The 15175-nt window shown below is 36.6% G+C and overlaps 1 protein-coding gene across 2 annotated transcripts in view; it reads left to right on the forward strand.

The window, feature by feature from the left end:
* Positions 1-15175, forward strand: part of LOC150083608 (NPC intracellular cholesterol transporter 1-like) — a 339105-nt gene that overhangs the window by 60601 nt on the left and 263329 nt on the right. For both annotated transcript variants that reach the window (XM_090378086.1, XM_090378087.1), the window contains exon 6: positions 11257-11365. In XM_090378086.1, coding sequence (XP_090234212.1) covers positions 11257-11365 — 109 coding nt within the window. The remainder of the gene's footprint in view (positions 1-11256; positions 11366-15175) is intronic.

Consider the following 15175-nt stretch of genomic DNA (forward strand, 5'->3'; position numbering starts at 1 on the left):
CTTTTTAGGAGAGCAAAAAAACTGCTTATTATTTAGAGAAATTGAAGTAATTTTTTCAAAACTTTTTAATGGACTCAAATATCATCTGGATCAATTATACAATTTCTAAATAGTGCAAAAATCTCATTATTTAGGGAATTTTAATTTGCAGTTTTTCTAATACAGTAATTTGCACCTTATATTGAATGTTACACCTCTACATTCTAGGTTCTGACAGTATCTAATATCACCATGTTTCAAATTACACATGATTTAAAAAGTGATGAAACCTACTTTGCCAGTGTAAAAAGGGTTTATTTATTTATTTATGTAGTACAATAAAGGAGAGGATGCATTTAAGCAATGAGCATGTGAACCACACATTATGTAGCATTATATTTTTTTTTGATACACATGAAAAGAAACAATTGAAAAATACACAGCAATTATTGAAACATTTTTGTCATTTATTGCAACATAACCATTAAAAAATACAAAGCACTTTAACTTGCTTTCTGTTGCAAGCAGAATAACCATTGAAAAATTTAAAAAATTAATGTGCAATTACACATCTGTCCAGTTCTTACATTTTGTCTTGAATGTGTGGACATTTGCCTCTCTCTTCAACAAATGAGTATGGTAAGTTATTATAAAAGTACCTATAGTCATCCAAAAGGTGAAATTTGAGTTCTTGTAGATGTTTAAACTTCTCCATGGGAATGTCAATCCTTGAGGAGTATAGAGGTTTTGTGGGAAAAGGAAGGTATATAGATTTGCTTGGTCTTCTAGGCAAATGACACCATTCATTGAAAGTTTATATTAGATTGTGCGATTTGGTTCATACAAAATTGCTTTCAAATCAGTGACAACTGGGTCTCCAACGTGAACTCCAGGACGAATGCTGGGATAGTATAAATTGCTAGAGAAATCACTGAAGTCCTGGAAAGTCATGACTTTCGCTTCGAATGGGAATGGTGAAGACCTTGCATTCCTACAGATTTCAACATACTGTGCAAGGACACTAATTACTTTTTGCCAAGCTTTCTCTCTATTAAACTGTGACATCCATCTATCTCCATTTGTGTATGGGCCTTTTCTAAATATTTTTGAATGATAGTGATATCTTTTTGCACTGCGAGATTCAAAAGTGCATTTGCCATTACCACTTCCTGATTTTGGTATGTGCAACCATCTGTCCATACAATTATTTTTTTCACAGTTGGGTGTAAATTGCATTCAGTTAGTAGGAAGTTGTAGAGAATTGATGAAAAAATATCAGCTGACATTCCACCATCCGATTCATTCCATAGATAGCATATTACCTCTTCTGTTACTTGATTGTATATTGTACAGTTGTATACTTTGAGTTTTGTTTTTTAGTATGTTGCAGATACATGAAGATGGGGAGACACGAGTACAGCCTGTGCATCCATAGTATAGCACCGAATACTAGGATCTAATTGTGCTTGTTCCTTATCTTTTGATTTCTCATCTCTTACCAGCTTCTTTCTTTCTTGGTGTGCATCATAGTCTTATTAGTTTCTTTTTTTTTTTTTTTTTGCCTTGTCACCAGGAGCAGTTGATGTTCCATTAATACTTTTCAGCACCCAGTCCCGAACCGAAAATTCTCCTACATCAAAAGTAGCCAGGAACATTAGCATGCAAACTCGTAACAGTTTGACATTATTCTTCTTGAGTTGGTATTGAAAAGCATTACCTTTATGAGACGACTCCTGGTCATGATAACGTTTTCTTCTAGTACCAGGGTCACTGCTTTTGACAAGTGAAGCTACATATACTTTTCACTGGTTCCAATCCATGTTAGCATTAGCATTAGTAGAGGCATTTGATGCAAGAAAGCAAGCTTATGCAGCATCAGCCAAAAAAAAAAAAAAAAAAAAACCCACTTCCACTTCACCTCTCTGTTTGTTCAAAATACCTGTCCAGCTGAGCCTTAAACTTATTTAGGCTATCAACCTCCACCACAAGGGATGGAAGTCTGTTCCACCAACCAACCACCCGCTGGCTAAAGGCAAATTTCCGCACGTCTATCCTACATCTGTCTTTCCTCAATTTGAATTTATGCCCTCTCAGGTGATTTTTCTGAGCTAGAGGAAGAATCCCATCAGCATTGAGCATGCTTAAACCATTCAAGGCTTTATACACCTCTATCAGATCACCTCGCTGGTGCCTAGTCTCCAGACACTGTAATTTGCAAAACTTAAGCCTTTCTTCGTAAGAGCACCCCTTTGTTCCATTCACTAATCTTGTTGCCCTTCTCTGTACTCGTTCCAGCAGCTCTACATCCTTCTTGAAATGAGGCCTCCAGACCTGTATACAGTACTCTAGGTGTGGCCTGACCATTGCCTTATACAATGGAATAATCACCTCCTTATCCCTACTGGAAAAATTCCTGTATATCATTAACAATACTCCATGAGCTACTCTTGCAGCCCGTCTGCACTGCTCAGAGAACTTCATATCTGCCTGCACAACCACCCCCAAGTCCCTTTCATTCTCTACCACTGTCAGTGTAGTACCACAGAGTTGATACGTTGCTCTGGGGTTGCTGTTTCCCATGTGTAGTACTTTACATTTGTCAATGTTAAACTTCATTTGCCACCTCTCAGCCCATCTGCTCAACCTTTCCAGATCCTGTTGCAGCAGCATAGTGTCAGTAGTGTCCTTGACAACCCTGCCAACCTTTGTATCGTCTGCAAACTTGGACATTAAGCTTGATATACCATCATCAATATCATTTATAAATACAGAAAACAATAATGGACCCAACACTGAGCCCTGAGGGACTCCACTAATAACATTAGTCCACGATGAGCAGTGTCCATTGATTACCACTCTCTGTCTTCTCCCCCTCAACCACCCCTTTATCCATAGCAGCAATTTGCCTCCAATGTCACACTGCTCCAATTTGTGTAGCAGTCTTCCATGTGCAACAGTATCAAAAGCCTTTCTAAGATCCAAGTATATAATATCAAAGTTATTCCCTGCATCCAGTTCTTTTGTGACTGCATCATAGTATCCAATCAAGTTGGTCAGGCAAGACTTCCCCTTAACAAAACCATGCTGTGTCTGAGCTATAACTGAAGTCTTGTCTAAATGATCCTGCACTGCTTCTTTAACCAGTGCCTCCATTAATTTTCCTGGAACAGAAGTTAAGCTCACAGGTCTATAATTACTTGTGTCAGCCTTTGATCCTCCTTTGTGAATTGGGGTCACATTTGCACATTTCAAGTCTATGGGTACCTCCCCTGAGTCCAAGGAAGCTCTCATAATTATGGCTAAGGGTTTGCTTACTTCCTTTGCTGCCTCCTTTAATATAACTGGATAGATTCCATCCACCCCAGGTGCCTTTCTTGTGTTTATCTTCAACAATTTCTCCTCCACTTTACTCTCAGTTATTACAAGATTCTCTAGCTTACTGCTAGAGTTGAATACACCTCTGGCATTCCCCTCGCTAAATAATTCCTCATGTGTGAATGTCGATGCAAAATATTCATTTAGTTTGTTAGCTACCTGAGCAGGATCATCAACAGTTGACCCATCGATGTCAAGTGGACCAATCTGATTCATCCCCTTCCTTCTAGAGTTTACATAAGTAAAGAACTCTTTGCTGTTTTTCTTTGCATCCCTTGCCAAAGATTTCTCGTAATCTGCCTTCGCCTGCCTAACCTCCTTTGTAACTTGGTTACAGATCAACTTGTATCTATCATAGGCTTCTGTGTCATGTGTTAATTTGTATGTATCCCATGCATGTTTCTTCTCAGCCATATGCCTCATCAGTTCATCTGACATCCATTTAGGCCTAAACCTTGAACAATATTTCTTAGTTGGTATGTAAAGTCTAGTAGCTTTCAAGATAAGTTCTTTGAATGCTTCTCATTTTGCATTTACTGTTGGTAACATCATCAGTTGGTCCCACTGTATAGAATTTAAATACTGTCTCAGTCCATCGTAGTCGCCTTTACGAAAGCAATAACCCTTCCCTTTACCCCTAATGGTAGTTACCTCTTTGAGTAAATCCCACTTCAGCACACTGTGATCACTGCCACCTAGTGGTTCATTTATCTGCAGATTCTTAATGCATGAAGAATCACTGCTGATAATCAAATCAAGAGTATTACTCCCTCTAGTTGCCTCCCGAACATGCTGATGTAGAAAACAATCATCCAATAAATCCACAAAAGCCCTGCTAGTGCGTGAGTAACCAGCCCCCAAATTCCAGTCAATATCTGGGAAATTAAAATCTCCCATTATAAGACTCTCTGATTTACTGGCCCACTCTATTTCCCTGTACAGTTCCTTATTATACTCATCAGAGTCATTAGGCCTATAGCACACTCCTACTCTCAATTTTGATCTCTCAATGCTTATGTCACACCAAACTGACTCAACACTGCACTGTCCAGCGATGTCGACTGGCTTCACTCCCTTGGTTTTTATGTGTTTCTTAACTAATAGCATAACCCCTCCCCCCTTCCTATCCTGTCTATCCTTTCTGTAGACGTTGTACTCCCCAAATTGCAGTTCTGCATTGCTTATATCTATGTGACACCAAGTCTCTGATATCCCAACAATATCTGCCTTTGATGTTTTGAGCAATACCTCAAATTCATCAAATTTATTTACTAAACTCCTAGCATTGGTGTACACACAAGTATACCTGCACCTGTTTCTATTCTTAGCTACCCTAACACAACCCATGTGTTTACTTGTACCGCAATGGCTCCCAGCAGTCTCTGAAATACCATGCATCTTGTTTTTCAGGCTTCTGCTCATTCTAATAGAAGCAGTGCAAGAATCTCTTTCACCTCTGCCAGTGGCTACTGTCAATCTATTGGTCTTTGTCTCCCCCCAAGCTAGCAGTTTTCCGACCCACCTAACACTGCCTCGATAGCATCAGCAAATATTCTTGCACCCTTTCTATTCCTTTCTATGTTCTTCCAAAAACTGTTGAACAGTGCAAGTCTCTCTTCATCAGAGAATTCATGGCAATGAAATTTCTTTTTTCACTGCGCTTACAGTTGCATCTGTCACCTATTTTTCTTTCATTCTTAAGCACACTTTGAGAATATTTTCCTGACTGCAGGTCCTTTTTTCCTCCTAAATAGCTTTCTACAAGCCTGCGGGCTTTCTTTTGTTTACTTCTTTGTCAGGATTCAGGATCTGCAAGACCTTTACGCTTTCTTTTCTTTTTTTGTTGTCCATTCATTTCGCTAATATGTTCTTCTTGTATCATAGGATTAAGAGTAGTCTTCTTGATGTTCTGATGTAGAAGTACTTGGAAGATCACTTGGTATAGATGAAGATCCCTGTTGATGTGTGGATGCACACTGAGTAAGCCAGGTGTTTGTTGTTGTTTTTTTTTTTTTTTTTTTCCCGTTTCTTCCATTTTGGTTTCCTTCTTCGTTCAGTACTTGAGCAACTAGTGCCTGAGGAACTAGGGCAGCATTCAGATGAGTCTCAAAAATAATGAAAAATCTGAGGCTGTTCCATTGTCTTCACAACCAGTTTCACTATTTCTTCATGGCTGACCAAATTTGTTGGATTCATAGGTTTCATAGTATTTCTTTCCCCGGAAGCACCATTTCCACCATCATCTTGCCCCTGGTAGCCATTTTTTGTGATCTGAAAACATGCACAAAGAAAGATTCAAAATCTCGTGTGTTGATGCAAAGTAACATACAGGAATTTAAAATTAAGTTGTATATTGGCAGAATAATGTAGATACGAATGCTAAACATTTAACTTTAGTTCTTAAAGTTAAATAAGTACACTCTTATAACATTTAACAATATCACTTCGATATTGTTTATCATTGATTTTATAGCATCTTCTTCTACTACTAAATTTCTAGAACAGGTTCTGCATCTAGTATAGGAGCCATTTGTCCTTTATCCTTATAAAAATTTGATTAAAATTCTTCCACTCATTATAGTATTTGTTGTTACACCATCCTCAAGCTTCAAAGCTAACATTTGGCTCTTGTGTGTAACCCTTTTTTGTTTTGCTTTCTTTTAGCACTTGATTTTCTTATAGTGTTCTTGCCGACAGTGCTAGCCAGGTGGGTAAAGTGCCTGCCTGGCAACCCAAAGGTCAGGGGTTCGAATCCTGCCTCTGGCTTGGATCACAGTAAAATGCAAAAACCTTGGGAGGTGCATTATGGCCACAGAAGCTGATGTGCCAACAACTAACAAAAAAAAAAAAAATAAATAAATATATATATATATATATATATATATAGTGTTCTTCTGACAAGATCAATGTTGAACTTGTGCATTTCTTCTTTTATTTGATTTCTTATGGTCAAACATTTTCTATCTTGTTTCTTATGTTATTACCACTTTTCTTCATTCCTTATCACTTTTTCATAATGCCAATTGTTTCTTTTGATATTCTGGTTAATTTTTATTATTTTACAGTAGGTGCATGGGCATAGGCAGTGTCTGCAACAGTTTCAGTGACTTTGATATTATAAATTGAAATATCTATGTCAGGAAGGAAATTGTTTTCCTTTCTGACACATTTCAACAGATAATTTGACAACTATCCAGTTATTTCTGTGCAGCACACGAAAACAATTGGCCAGTCCTAGTTCAAAGTTTTAATGATTTTTCAATAGTTGGTTAGTGCCAGTCTTCTTTGCTTTAGTTGACTTGACCAATTGCTTTTTCTTTTTTGCAATCAATTTTGATTTTTCCTCTCAGTAGCCAATGGTTTCTACCAACATTAAAACAGTTTAAGACTGAGCAGTCAGCAAATATCATTTTATTGTTTTGTCAGTATGAAGTCAATTTTACTAGTATTTCCAAGAGGGTTCTTCCACATCCATTTTATTTGGGCCTTTTTTATAGAGAATGAGTTCGTGATGAACAAATTTTGTTTCTCCACAAATTCAATTAGTAGATTGCCTCTATCATCTCTTTTTTCAGTTCCATATGGGCCGACAGATTTTTCCCCATTTTGGATCTTACCAATTCTCATGTTAAAATCTCCCTTTACAATTTTATAGTTGGTAGTCATCCAGCTGTTGATCAGGAATCCATTTACACTGCACCATCCAGAGTTTTTAACCCAAGCACGGTACTAAGTACTATAGGTTCTAATACCTCTCGTGTTTGGGGTTCACATAAAAAAAAAAAAAAAAAAAAGCTTGTAAAGGCACAATACATCATAAAATTTTTCAACTTCATCATCACCATGGCTATTTATAGGAGTATAAGCTTGAATAATTTGAAGAGAATAGCGACTATTTAGCTTAGCAGCACAAAAGCAATTCTTCTGATAATACTTTCTACTTTTATGGTTGAATCCGTTAGTCTTTTGTTGATCAGGAATCCATTTACACTGCGCCATCCATTATTTGTTTCTTTGTAGTACAGCCAATGTCCATCTTTTAGTTTGACCAAACTTCACCTTTTCTTCAAATCTCACATAAATCAATGTTGTTTCAACTGATTTTTTTCAGCTCATGTAATAGTTCTTCTAGGCACAAGTCTGTACTCATAGACTGAATGTTAAGTCTTCCAATGTCCAAAGGCAGCCTGTTTGAGCCTGGTGATTCTTAGCACCCTTTGCCATTGAGCTGGTCTTCCTGCTGCAGTAAGTAGTAGTTTGCAAGCAGCTGAAGAATGAGGGCCATTTATTTTTTTGTGAAGCCATGTTGAGGGACCGGACCATACTGCTATGCTGGTCCAGTGCAGGTTGGCAGATTTTGGATCGATTTAGTCTGGTGTCTTAGCTTTGATCTGTCCATTATGGGTGATCCTGCTATCCCAATGCATAGTTCTCAGCTTCATTGACACACACACACACACACACACACACACACACAACCACCATGGTAAGGCATCAATCCATAGGAGTGTTATAATAGATATCTGCATGAAAATATATTTTCAAATTGGACGAGATCATTCTTGTCAGCCATTGTTATGTAAATTTGGCTTACAAAAGCTGCAATTCTATGTGACACAGAAGTTGATGGAATTAAATAGTGATACATAAATAGACATAGGAGATAATATTATGGTAAAATATTAAGTAATGATGAATTTTTCTTAAGAATTTTTCACAATTTAAAAAAACACCCAGATTTATTCTGTTTTTGTGATTTTTTAAAAAAGTTCTGACTAGATGTTTGAAATAATTCCACTCATATTGGAAAACTAAGTCGCAATATGAATGGATTAATATTTAATCTGTTTATGTACAAAATTTTCATTTTTATGAATTTTCAAAATTGCATGGGGAAAAACTCTTCAGGACCCACATATAACCTATATGTGGGTCCTGACACATATAACTCACTGCTACCAAAAGGTACGAGTTAACAAGTTAATAATTAAATTTTTTCTTTACCATCCTCATTGTTAGCCCTGCTGCCACGATCCCACTGGGAATCTAGAAACATCAAATTCATTGTCATCATATGTTCTTTGTCCTGTGGGAGATTCACAATAGTGACAACTAACTTGCATCTCTTTCCATGTCCCTAGTCCTTTTCTTCCCTTCAGCTTCTTTGTGACATCATTAAAAATTTCATTTCTCTTTTATTGTCTCTATTTCTTGTCTATCACCTTCCCTTGACTATTTAAATACTCATAGAATTTCAGCTGTATCAATGCCAAAAGTTGAATTGTTTATCTTAGAAGTAGTTTGTTGATCCTTTGAAGTCTGTTGTGGCTACTGTGAAATTGTAAAATTCCACTTTTTGTCCGATGTCCAATCTGAAAAATTAAATTTATGTTTATATTCTATTATTAATGGTAGACAACATTGTGTGTGTGTGTGTGTGTGTGTGTGTGTGTGTGTGTGTGTGTGTGTGTGTGTGTGTGTGTGTGTGTGTGTGTGTCCCAGTCCAATATTTCAGCCACCACAACCGTTAGTGTTTCCAATTAGAAATTTGTTTTTGTGCTGTACTGGCACAGTTATTACTATTATGCTGTCATCTGTTTGCATTTCAAATGAACAGTCTGAAAAACTGAATTGATGTTTAACAAACAGCAGGTTAACAATTGAATATAAGCATATTCATAAATATATTCAATTGCAGTCTATACATATTCCTCCCCCTCTGCAGTTTAGAAGTTACTGAATGTCTTATATTCCATGTTATAGTGAAGCATTTAGGCATGCTGTCAACATCATGTGAATGTCCTTCCGATTCAGAATTTGAATTAGTTCTGTTGGATAGTGAAAATAATGTTACTTTCACTATCTAACACACATTGGATAATGACAATACGCTATTGCTATTAGACACAATGTGTTTGGTAGTACTATTAGACACAATGTGTTTGGTAGTGTTGGATAGTGTCAGTACATCATATCTAGTAGCAATGTAGTAGGAATTAATGATATTAATAGAAATTAGTGACAACTTGTCACTTGAAGATTGTGTGCAAAATTTGAGACTAGACGAAATAAACAATGTTTCATTCAAACATTTTCCCTTTACTGTTTTCTAACTTTGGGTTTTCTGTAGGTAAAGCAAGTATTCCCAAAAACGGAACTTGAATTTTTTTCAGCTGTGTTTTTCCAGTTGTTTATTTGAAGAAATTGTGAAAGAAACTAACTATTCCAAGAAACTCTTTAAAATAGGGTAGTTTCTGACTGTTCCACATGGTGTGCTGGGTTTTGGTTTCATTAAATGACCTAAAGGCATATTTTGGTGTTTTACTGACATGGGACGAAAAAAAAAAAATCATCAATAAATTGAAAAATCATAGAGGAATTATGATTTTTTTTTTTTTTTTTTTTTTTTTTGGGCTGAAAAATGAACAGATAGAATTATGATTTTCAATAATGTGTTTTTAACAAGAAGAGATTTCTGCAGATATTTTGGATGTTGCATCTCTTCCCACCAGCAAAAAGAGCAAACAAAAGGAATTCAAAGTAGGGGGGTTATAAAGTAAAATTATTTGGATCAAATGTTTTCTGGATATTTTGTTCCAGGAAGAAATATTGAATCAGAGTTTTTAAAATATTTTACCATGCTTTTTTATGCATTAGCTCATATAAGCACAAAAATGAGTAATTTTTGAATATCACATTTTGAATAGCCTTTTTTTGTTGTTGTTGTTCTTAAGAGATGAACATGCATGGGGAAGACAGTGAAAATAATGCTAGACTGAAAAGGGTTAAATTGTATTTTAGGAATTTCTCATTAACTACCAGTTTTAATTTCAAATGTTTAACGTATGGTATTCTTGGAACAGATATGCTTGAAGTTTAGCTGTGCGTATATCAGAAGCCATTGCCTATAACAATTGGAAAATGGTTTGGGCATATTTAGAACTTAAATTGCTACTGTGTGATATGAAATTCTCTTGTCATTACTTTATTGGATATAAGTAGTTGTGAAATTTTTTCGTATTTTTCTACATTCAAATTACTAATAGGGATATTTTGTGGATTAAACATATTGTTTAGTCATGCTTATTTATTTGTTTCTTTTAAGGTAACATTATATTTCTGTGAAGGCTGAAGTCTAGGGCATATTTACATTTTTAATTTAAGTGTAGGACAGAATTTTGACAGTTTTGATAATCTCTAGTTCTGTGTTTTGTGTGCACATCTCTACATTCAATTTCCATTTTTGGGGTGGTTTTGGTCCCTTCAGCAGTTATACACAAAAGTTGACTGTTATTGAACACAGGTATACAATTTCAGTCCCTGTTTTTAAAAATAATCATGCAGCTTTTACTGTTGAGCTGTGTAGAGCAAACATGTCTTTTATTACAGTATATACATGCAGGTTTTGCTATGTTTAATATATAATATGGAAGGTTTTTTTCCCATATGCCATTTGGCTGCTTGCTTAAATTCTCTACATTATTCACTAATTGTGGCCACCTGTGAGTTATATGACCATCTGTAATTTTTGCCTTAGTAGGTTTTCATTAATAGTTTTCTGAACCCTCTGTGCAAAACTGTTGTCTTTAGCTAGCTGAGAGACATTTCAGCCAAAATATTTCCCTATTTTATGTTGCTGATGGGTTCTGTTTAACCCTTGTAGTTATAGGTGCATTCAGAAATGGCGTAAAATATTTTTTCTTGTGCTTCAATCCTGCTTCTTGCCAAGTTGTAATTCATAGTTTGGGAAGATCCAAATACATAAACAATTTGTGGCAGCCAAGGGGTTAAACAAAAAATAACTGAAGAATGCAATATATGACAATCTCCCAAAAAAGTTTATTTGCAGTTAGTATTAAAAGTTTCACACATATATGTTATACAAATGATTTATCTTTTCAGCCCATTTTATAGAACAGAACAAGTTATTATTACTCCTGCTAGTGCATCACCAGTTCATTATGATAATGAAACATATAACCACATATTTAATCAAGATTTTTTACTTGAGGTAAGTGATCATGTAATCAAGTTTAGATTTTTCTATTTTGTGTATGTTTATCTAAGCATGGAGGTGGGAGAAGGGGGGGAGAGAGAATATAAGATTTATTTATTTATTTTTTTTTTTTTTGATAGAGGCAAAATTTAATTTTAATAATTTTTTAATATATTCATATAAATCTTTGATGGTTTTGGTGATTATCTACGAAATGAAGCAGCAAAATTTTGCGCTAAAGTGCATTACTTAAATCTGAAATACTGTTGATTAATGTTTTTAATATGAATATACTACAGATTAATTGGTAGTAGTAGTAGTAGTGGCATGTGATGAAAGAAAGCAAGTGTATGAGCTTATGCAGCATCAGCCAAAAAAAAAAAAATCACACCATTCCCTCCAAATGCCTGCCCAGTTCCTCCTCAAATTTATTTAACCTATCAACTTCCACAACGACAGATGGAAGTTTGTTCCAGCAATTAACCACCCGCTGGCTAAAGGCAAATTTCTGCACATCTATTCTACATCTGTCTTTCTTAATTTGAATTTATGCCCCCTTAGGTTCGTAATCTGAACAAGTGGAAGGATCCCATCAGAATTCAGCATGCTCAACCCATTCAAGGCCTTATACACCTCAATCAGATCACCGCGCAGGTGTTCTGATTGAGGACTGCAATTTACAGAACTTAAGCCTCTCTTGGTAAGAAGATCCCTTCATTCTCCTCACCAATCTTGTTGCCCTTCTCTGTACACGCTCAAGCAAATCTACATCCTTCCTAAAATGAGGCCTCCAGACCTGTACGCAGTACTCAAGGCATGTCCTGACAACTGCCTTATACAGAGAGACAATCACCTCCTTTTCCCTGCTAGCAAAATTCCTATATATCATTGACAAAACCCCATGACCTGCCCTGGCAGCCTGTCTGCATTGCTCAAAAAACTTCATATCTGACTGTACAATTACTCCCAGGTCTTTTTCATTTTCTACCACCTTAAGTGTAGTACCACACAGTTGGTATGTTTCTCTGGGGTTACTTCTACCCATATGCAGTACTTTGCATTTGTCAAGGTTAAACTTCAGTTGCCACTTCTTAGCCCATCTGCCCAAATTATCTAGATCCTGTTGCAGTAGCACACTGCCATTACTGTCATTAACAACCCTGCCAACCTTTGTATCATCCAAACTTCGACATTAAGCCTGATATATCTTCATCAATATCATTGATAAATATACAAAACAACAGTGGACCCAAAACCGAACCCTCTGGGACTCCACTAATAACATTAGTCCACAATGAGCAGCACTCTCTGTTTTCTCTCGCTCAACCATCCTGCTCAACCATTCCGCTCCAATTTGTACAATAGTCTTCCATTCGCAACAGTGTCAAAAGCTTAACTGAAATCCAAATATATGATATCAAAATTATTTTTTGCATCCAGTTCCTTTGTAACCACATCATAATATCCTATCAGATTTGTCAGACAAGACTTTCCCTTAACAAACCCATGCTGTGTCTGAATTATTGCTGCAGTCTTGTCTAGATTATCCTGCAATGCATCTTTAACCAGTGACTCCATTATTTTACCCAGAACAGAAGTTAAACTAACTGGTCTGTAATTACTCGTGTCACCATTCGATCTCCCTTTGTGAATTGGGGATATATTTGCACATCTCCAGTCCGTGGGGACCTCCCCTGAGTCCAAGGTTGCTCTCATAATTATGGCTAAGGGTTTGCTTAGTTGCTTTGCCATCTCCTTTAATATAACTCGATAGATCCCATCCACCCGAAGTGCCTTTCTTATGTTTAACTTCAACAATTTCTCCTCCACTTTGCTCTAAGTTATTACAAAATCATTAAGCACCCTGCTACAATTTGATAACCTTCTGCCATTTTCAAACCTTAATAACTCCTCACGTGTGAATGTAGATGCAAAATACTCATTCAGTTTGTTTGCTATCTGAGCAGGATCATCAACAGCCGAACCATTGATATCCAGTGGACCAATCAGATTCATCCCCTTCCTTTTAGAGTTTATAGAACTAAAGAAATCCTTTCTGTTTTTCTTAGCATCTTTTGCCAAAGATTTCTCGTAATCTGCCTTCGCCTGCCTGACCTCCTTTGTGAGCTGATTACAGACTAGCTTATATCTGCCATAGGCTTCTGAGTCACTTGATAATTTATATACATCCCATGCATTTTTCTTCTCTCTCACAAGTCTCATTAGTTAATTTGATAACCATTTAGCCCTAAACCTTGAACAATAGGTATGAAAATTTTAGTAGCATTCACGATTAATTCCTTGAATACTTCCCACTTAGAATTTACTGTTGGTAACATTGTCAGTTGATCCCACTGTACAGAATTTAAAAACTGTCTGAGACCACTGTACTCACCTTTACGGAAGCAAAAACCCATTCCTTTCCTTTACCTCTGATGGTAATTATATCTTTAAGTAAATCCCACATCAGTACACTGTGATCACTGCCATCTAGTGGTTCCTTTATCTGCAAATTCTTAATACACAAATGATCACTGCTGATAACCAGATCAAGAGTATTACCCTCTTTGGTTGCCTCTCGAACATGCTGCTGCAGAAAACAGTCATCCAATAAATCAACAAAAGTCTTACTAATGTGTGAGTGACCAACCCAGAAGTTCCAGTCAATATCTGGGAAGTTAAAATCCCCCATTATAAGACATTCTGATTTACTAGCCCACTCTATTTCTCTGTACAATTGTTCATTGTACTCATTCGAGTCATTAGGCCTATAACACACTCCTCTTATTTTTGCTTTCGCAGTGCTTATGTCTCACCAAACTGACTCAACTGTGCACTGTTCATCTATATTAAATGGATGCACTTCTTTTGATTTTGTTTTTCTTAATTAACAGCATAACACCTCTCCCCTTCCTATCCTGTCTATCCTTTCTGTACACATTGTACTCCCTAAATTCCAGTTCTGCATTCCTTATATCTGTGTGTCAACACATCTCTGCTATCCCAACAATATCCGCCTTTGATGTCTTGACCAACACTTCAAATTCATCAAATTTATTTACTATACTTCTAACATTGGTATACATGCAAGTATACATGTACCTATCCTTATTATTAGTTACCCTAACACATCTCATATACCCACCTGTTTCACGATGATTGCCATCATTCCCTGAAACCCCCAGCACCCCTCGCTCCAGGTCGCTACTTATTCTAATAGAAGTTGTGCAAGAATCACCTTCACTTCTGCCTGCGGCTACTTTTAACCTTTTAGTCTGTGAATCCCCCTCCCAAGCTAGCAGTTTTCTGGCCCACTTAACACTGCCTCGATAGCATCAGCAAATATTCTTGCACACTTTCTATTTAAGTGTATCCCATCCCTGTAGAAGCAGTCTCTCCTGTTAACAAGCACAGACCAGGCTGAAAAAAATTTTACCCCTTGAGCCTTGCACATTTCCTCCAGCCGACCGGGCTAACCCGGTCGGCTGGAGGAAATGTGCAAGGAGGAAAATTAGGTCTCACTGCTTCAACAGTGAATAACATTTTAAAGGACAGTGCACAAATAAAAGAACATGTTAAAGGATCAATGCATTTAAGATCAACAGTGATCACAAAACAGTGTTCAGATGCTATTTCGAAGATGGAAAAGCTATTAATAATATGGATGAAAAAGCAGATTCAGAAGCAAGTGCTCCTGAGTCTAATGGCCATTCAAGCAAAAGCAAGAAGTATTTATAAAGATATTAAGGATAAGTCGGCAAATCCCAAGTCAAGTTCATGACAAGAAACGGATGGTTGGGTGGTTTAATACGTTCAAGCATCGAA

Source organism: Mastigoproctus giganteus, chromosome 7 (assembly GCF_048544385.1).
Source record: "Mastigoproctus giganteus isolate SK-2022 chromosome 7, ASM4854438v1, whole genome shotgun sequence".
Taxonomy (NCBI): domain Eukaryota; kingdom Metazoa; phylum Arthropoda; class Arachnida; order Uropygi; family Thelyphonidae; genus Mastigoproctus; species Mastigoproctus giganteus.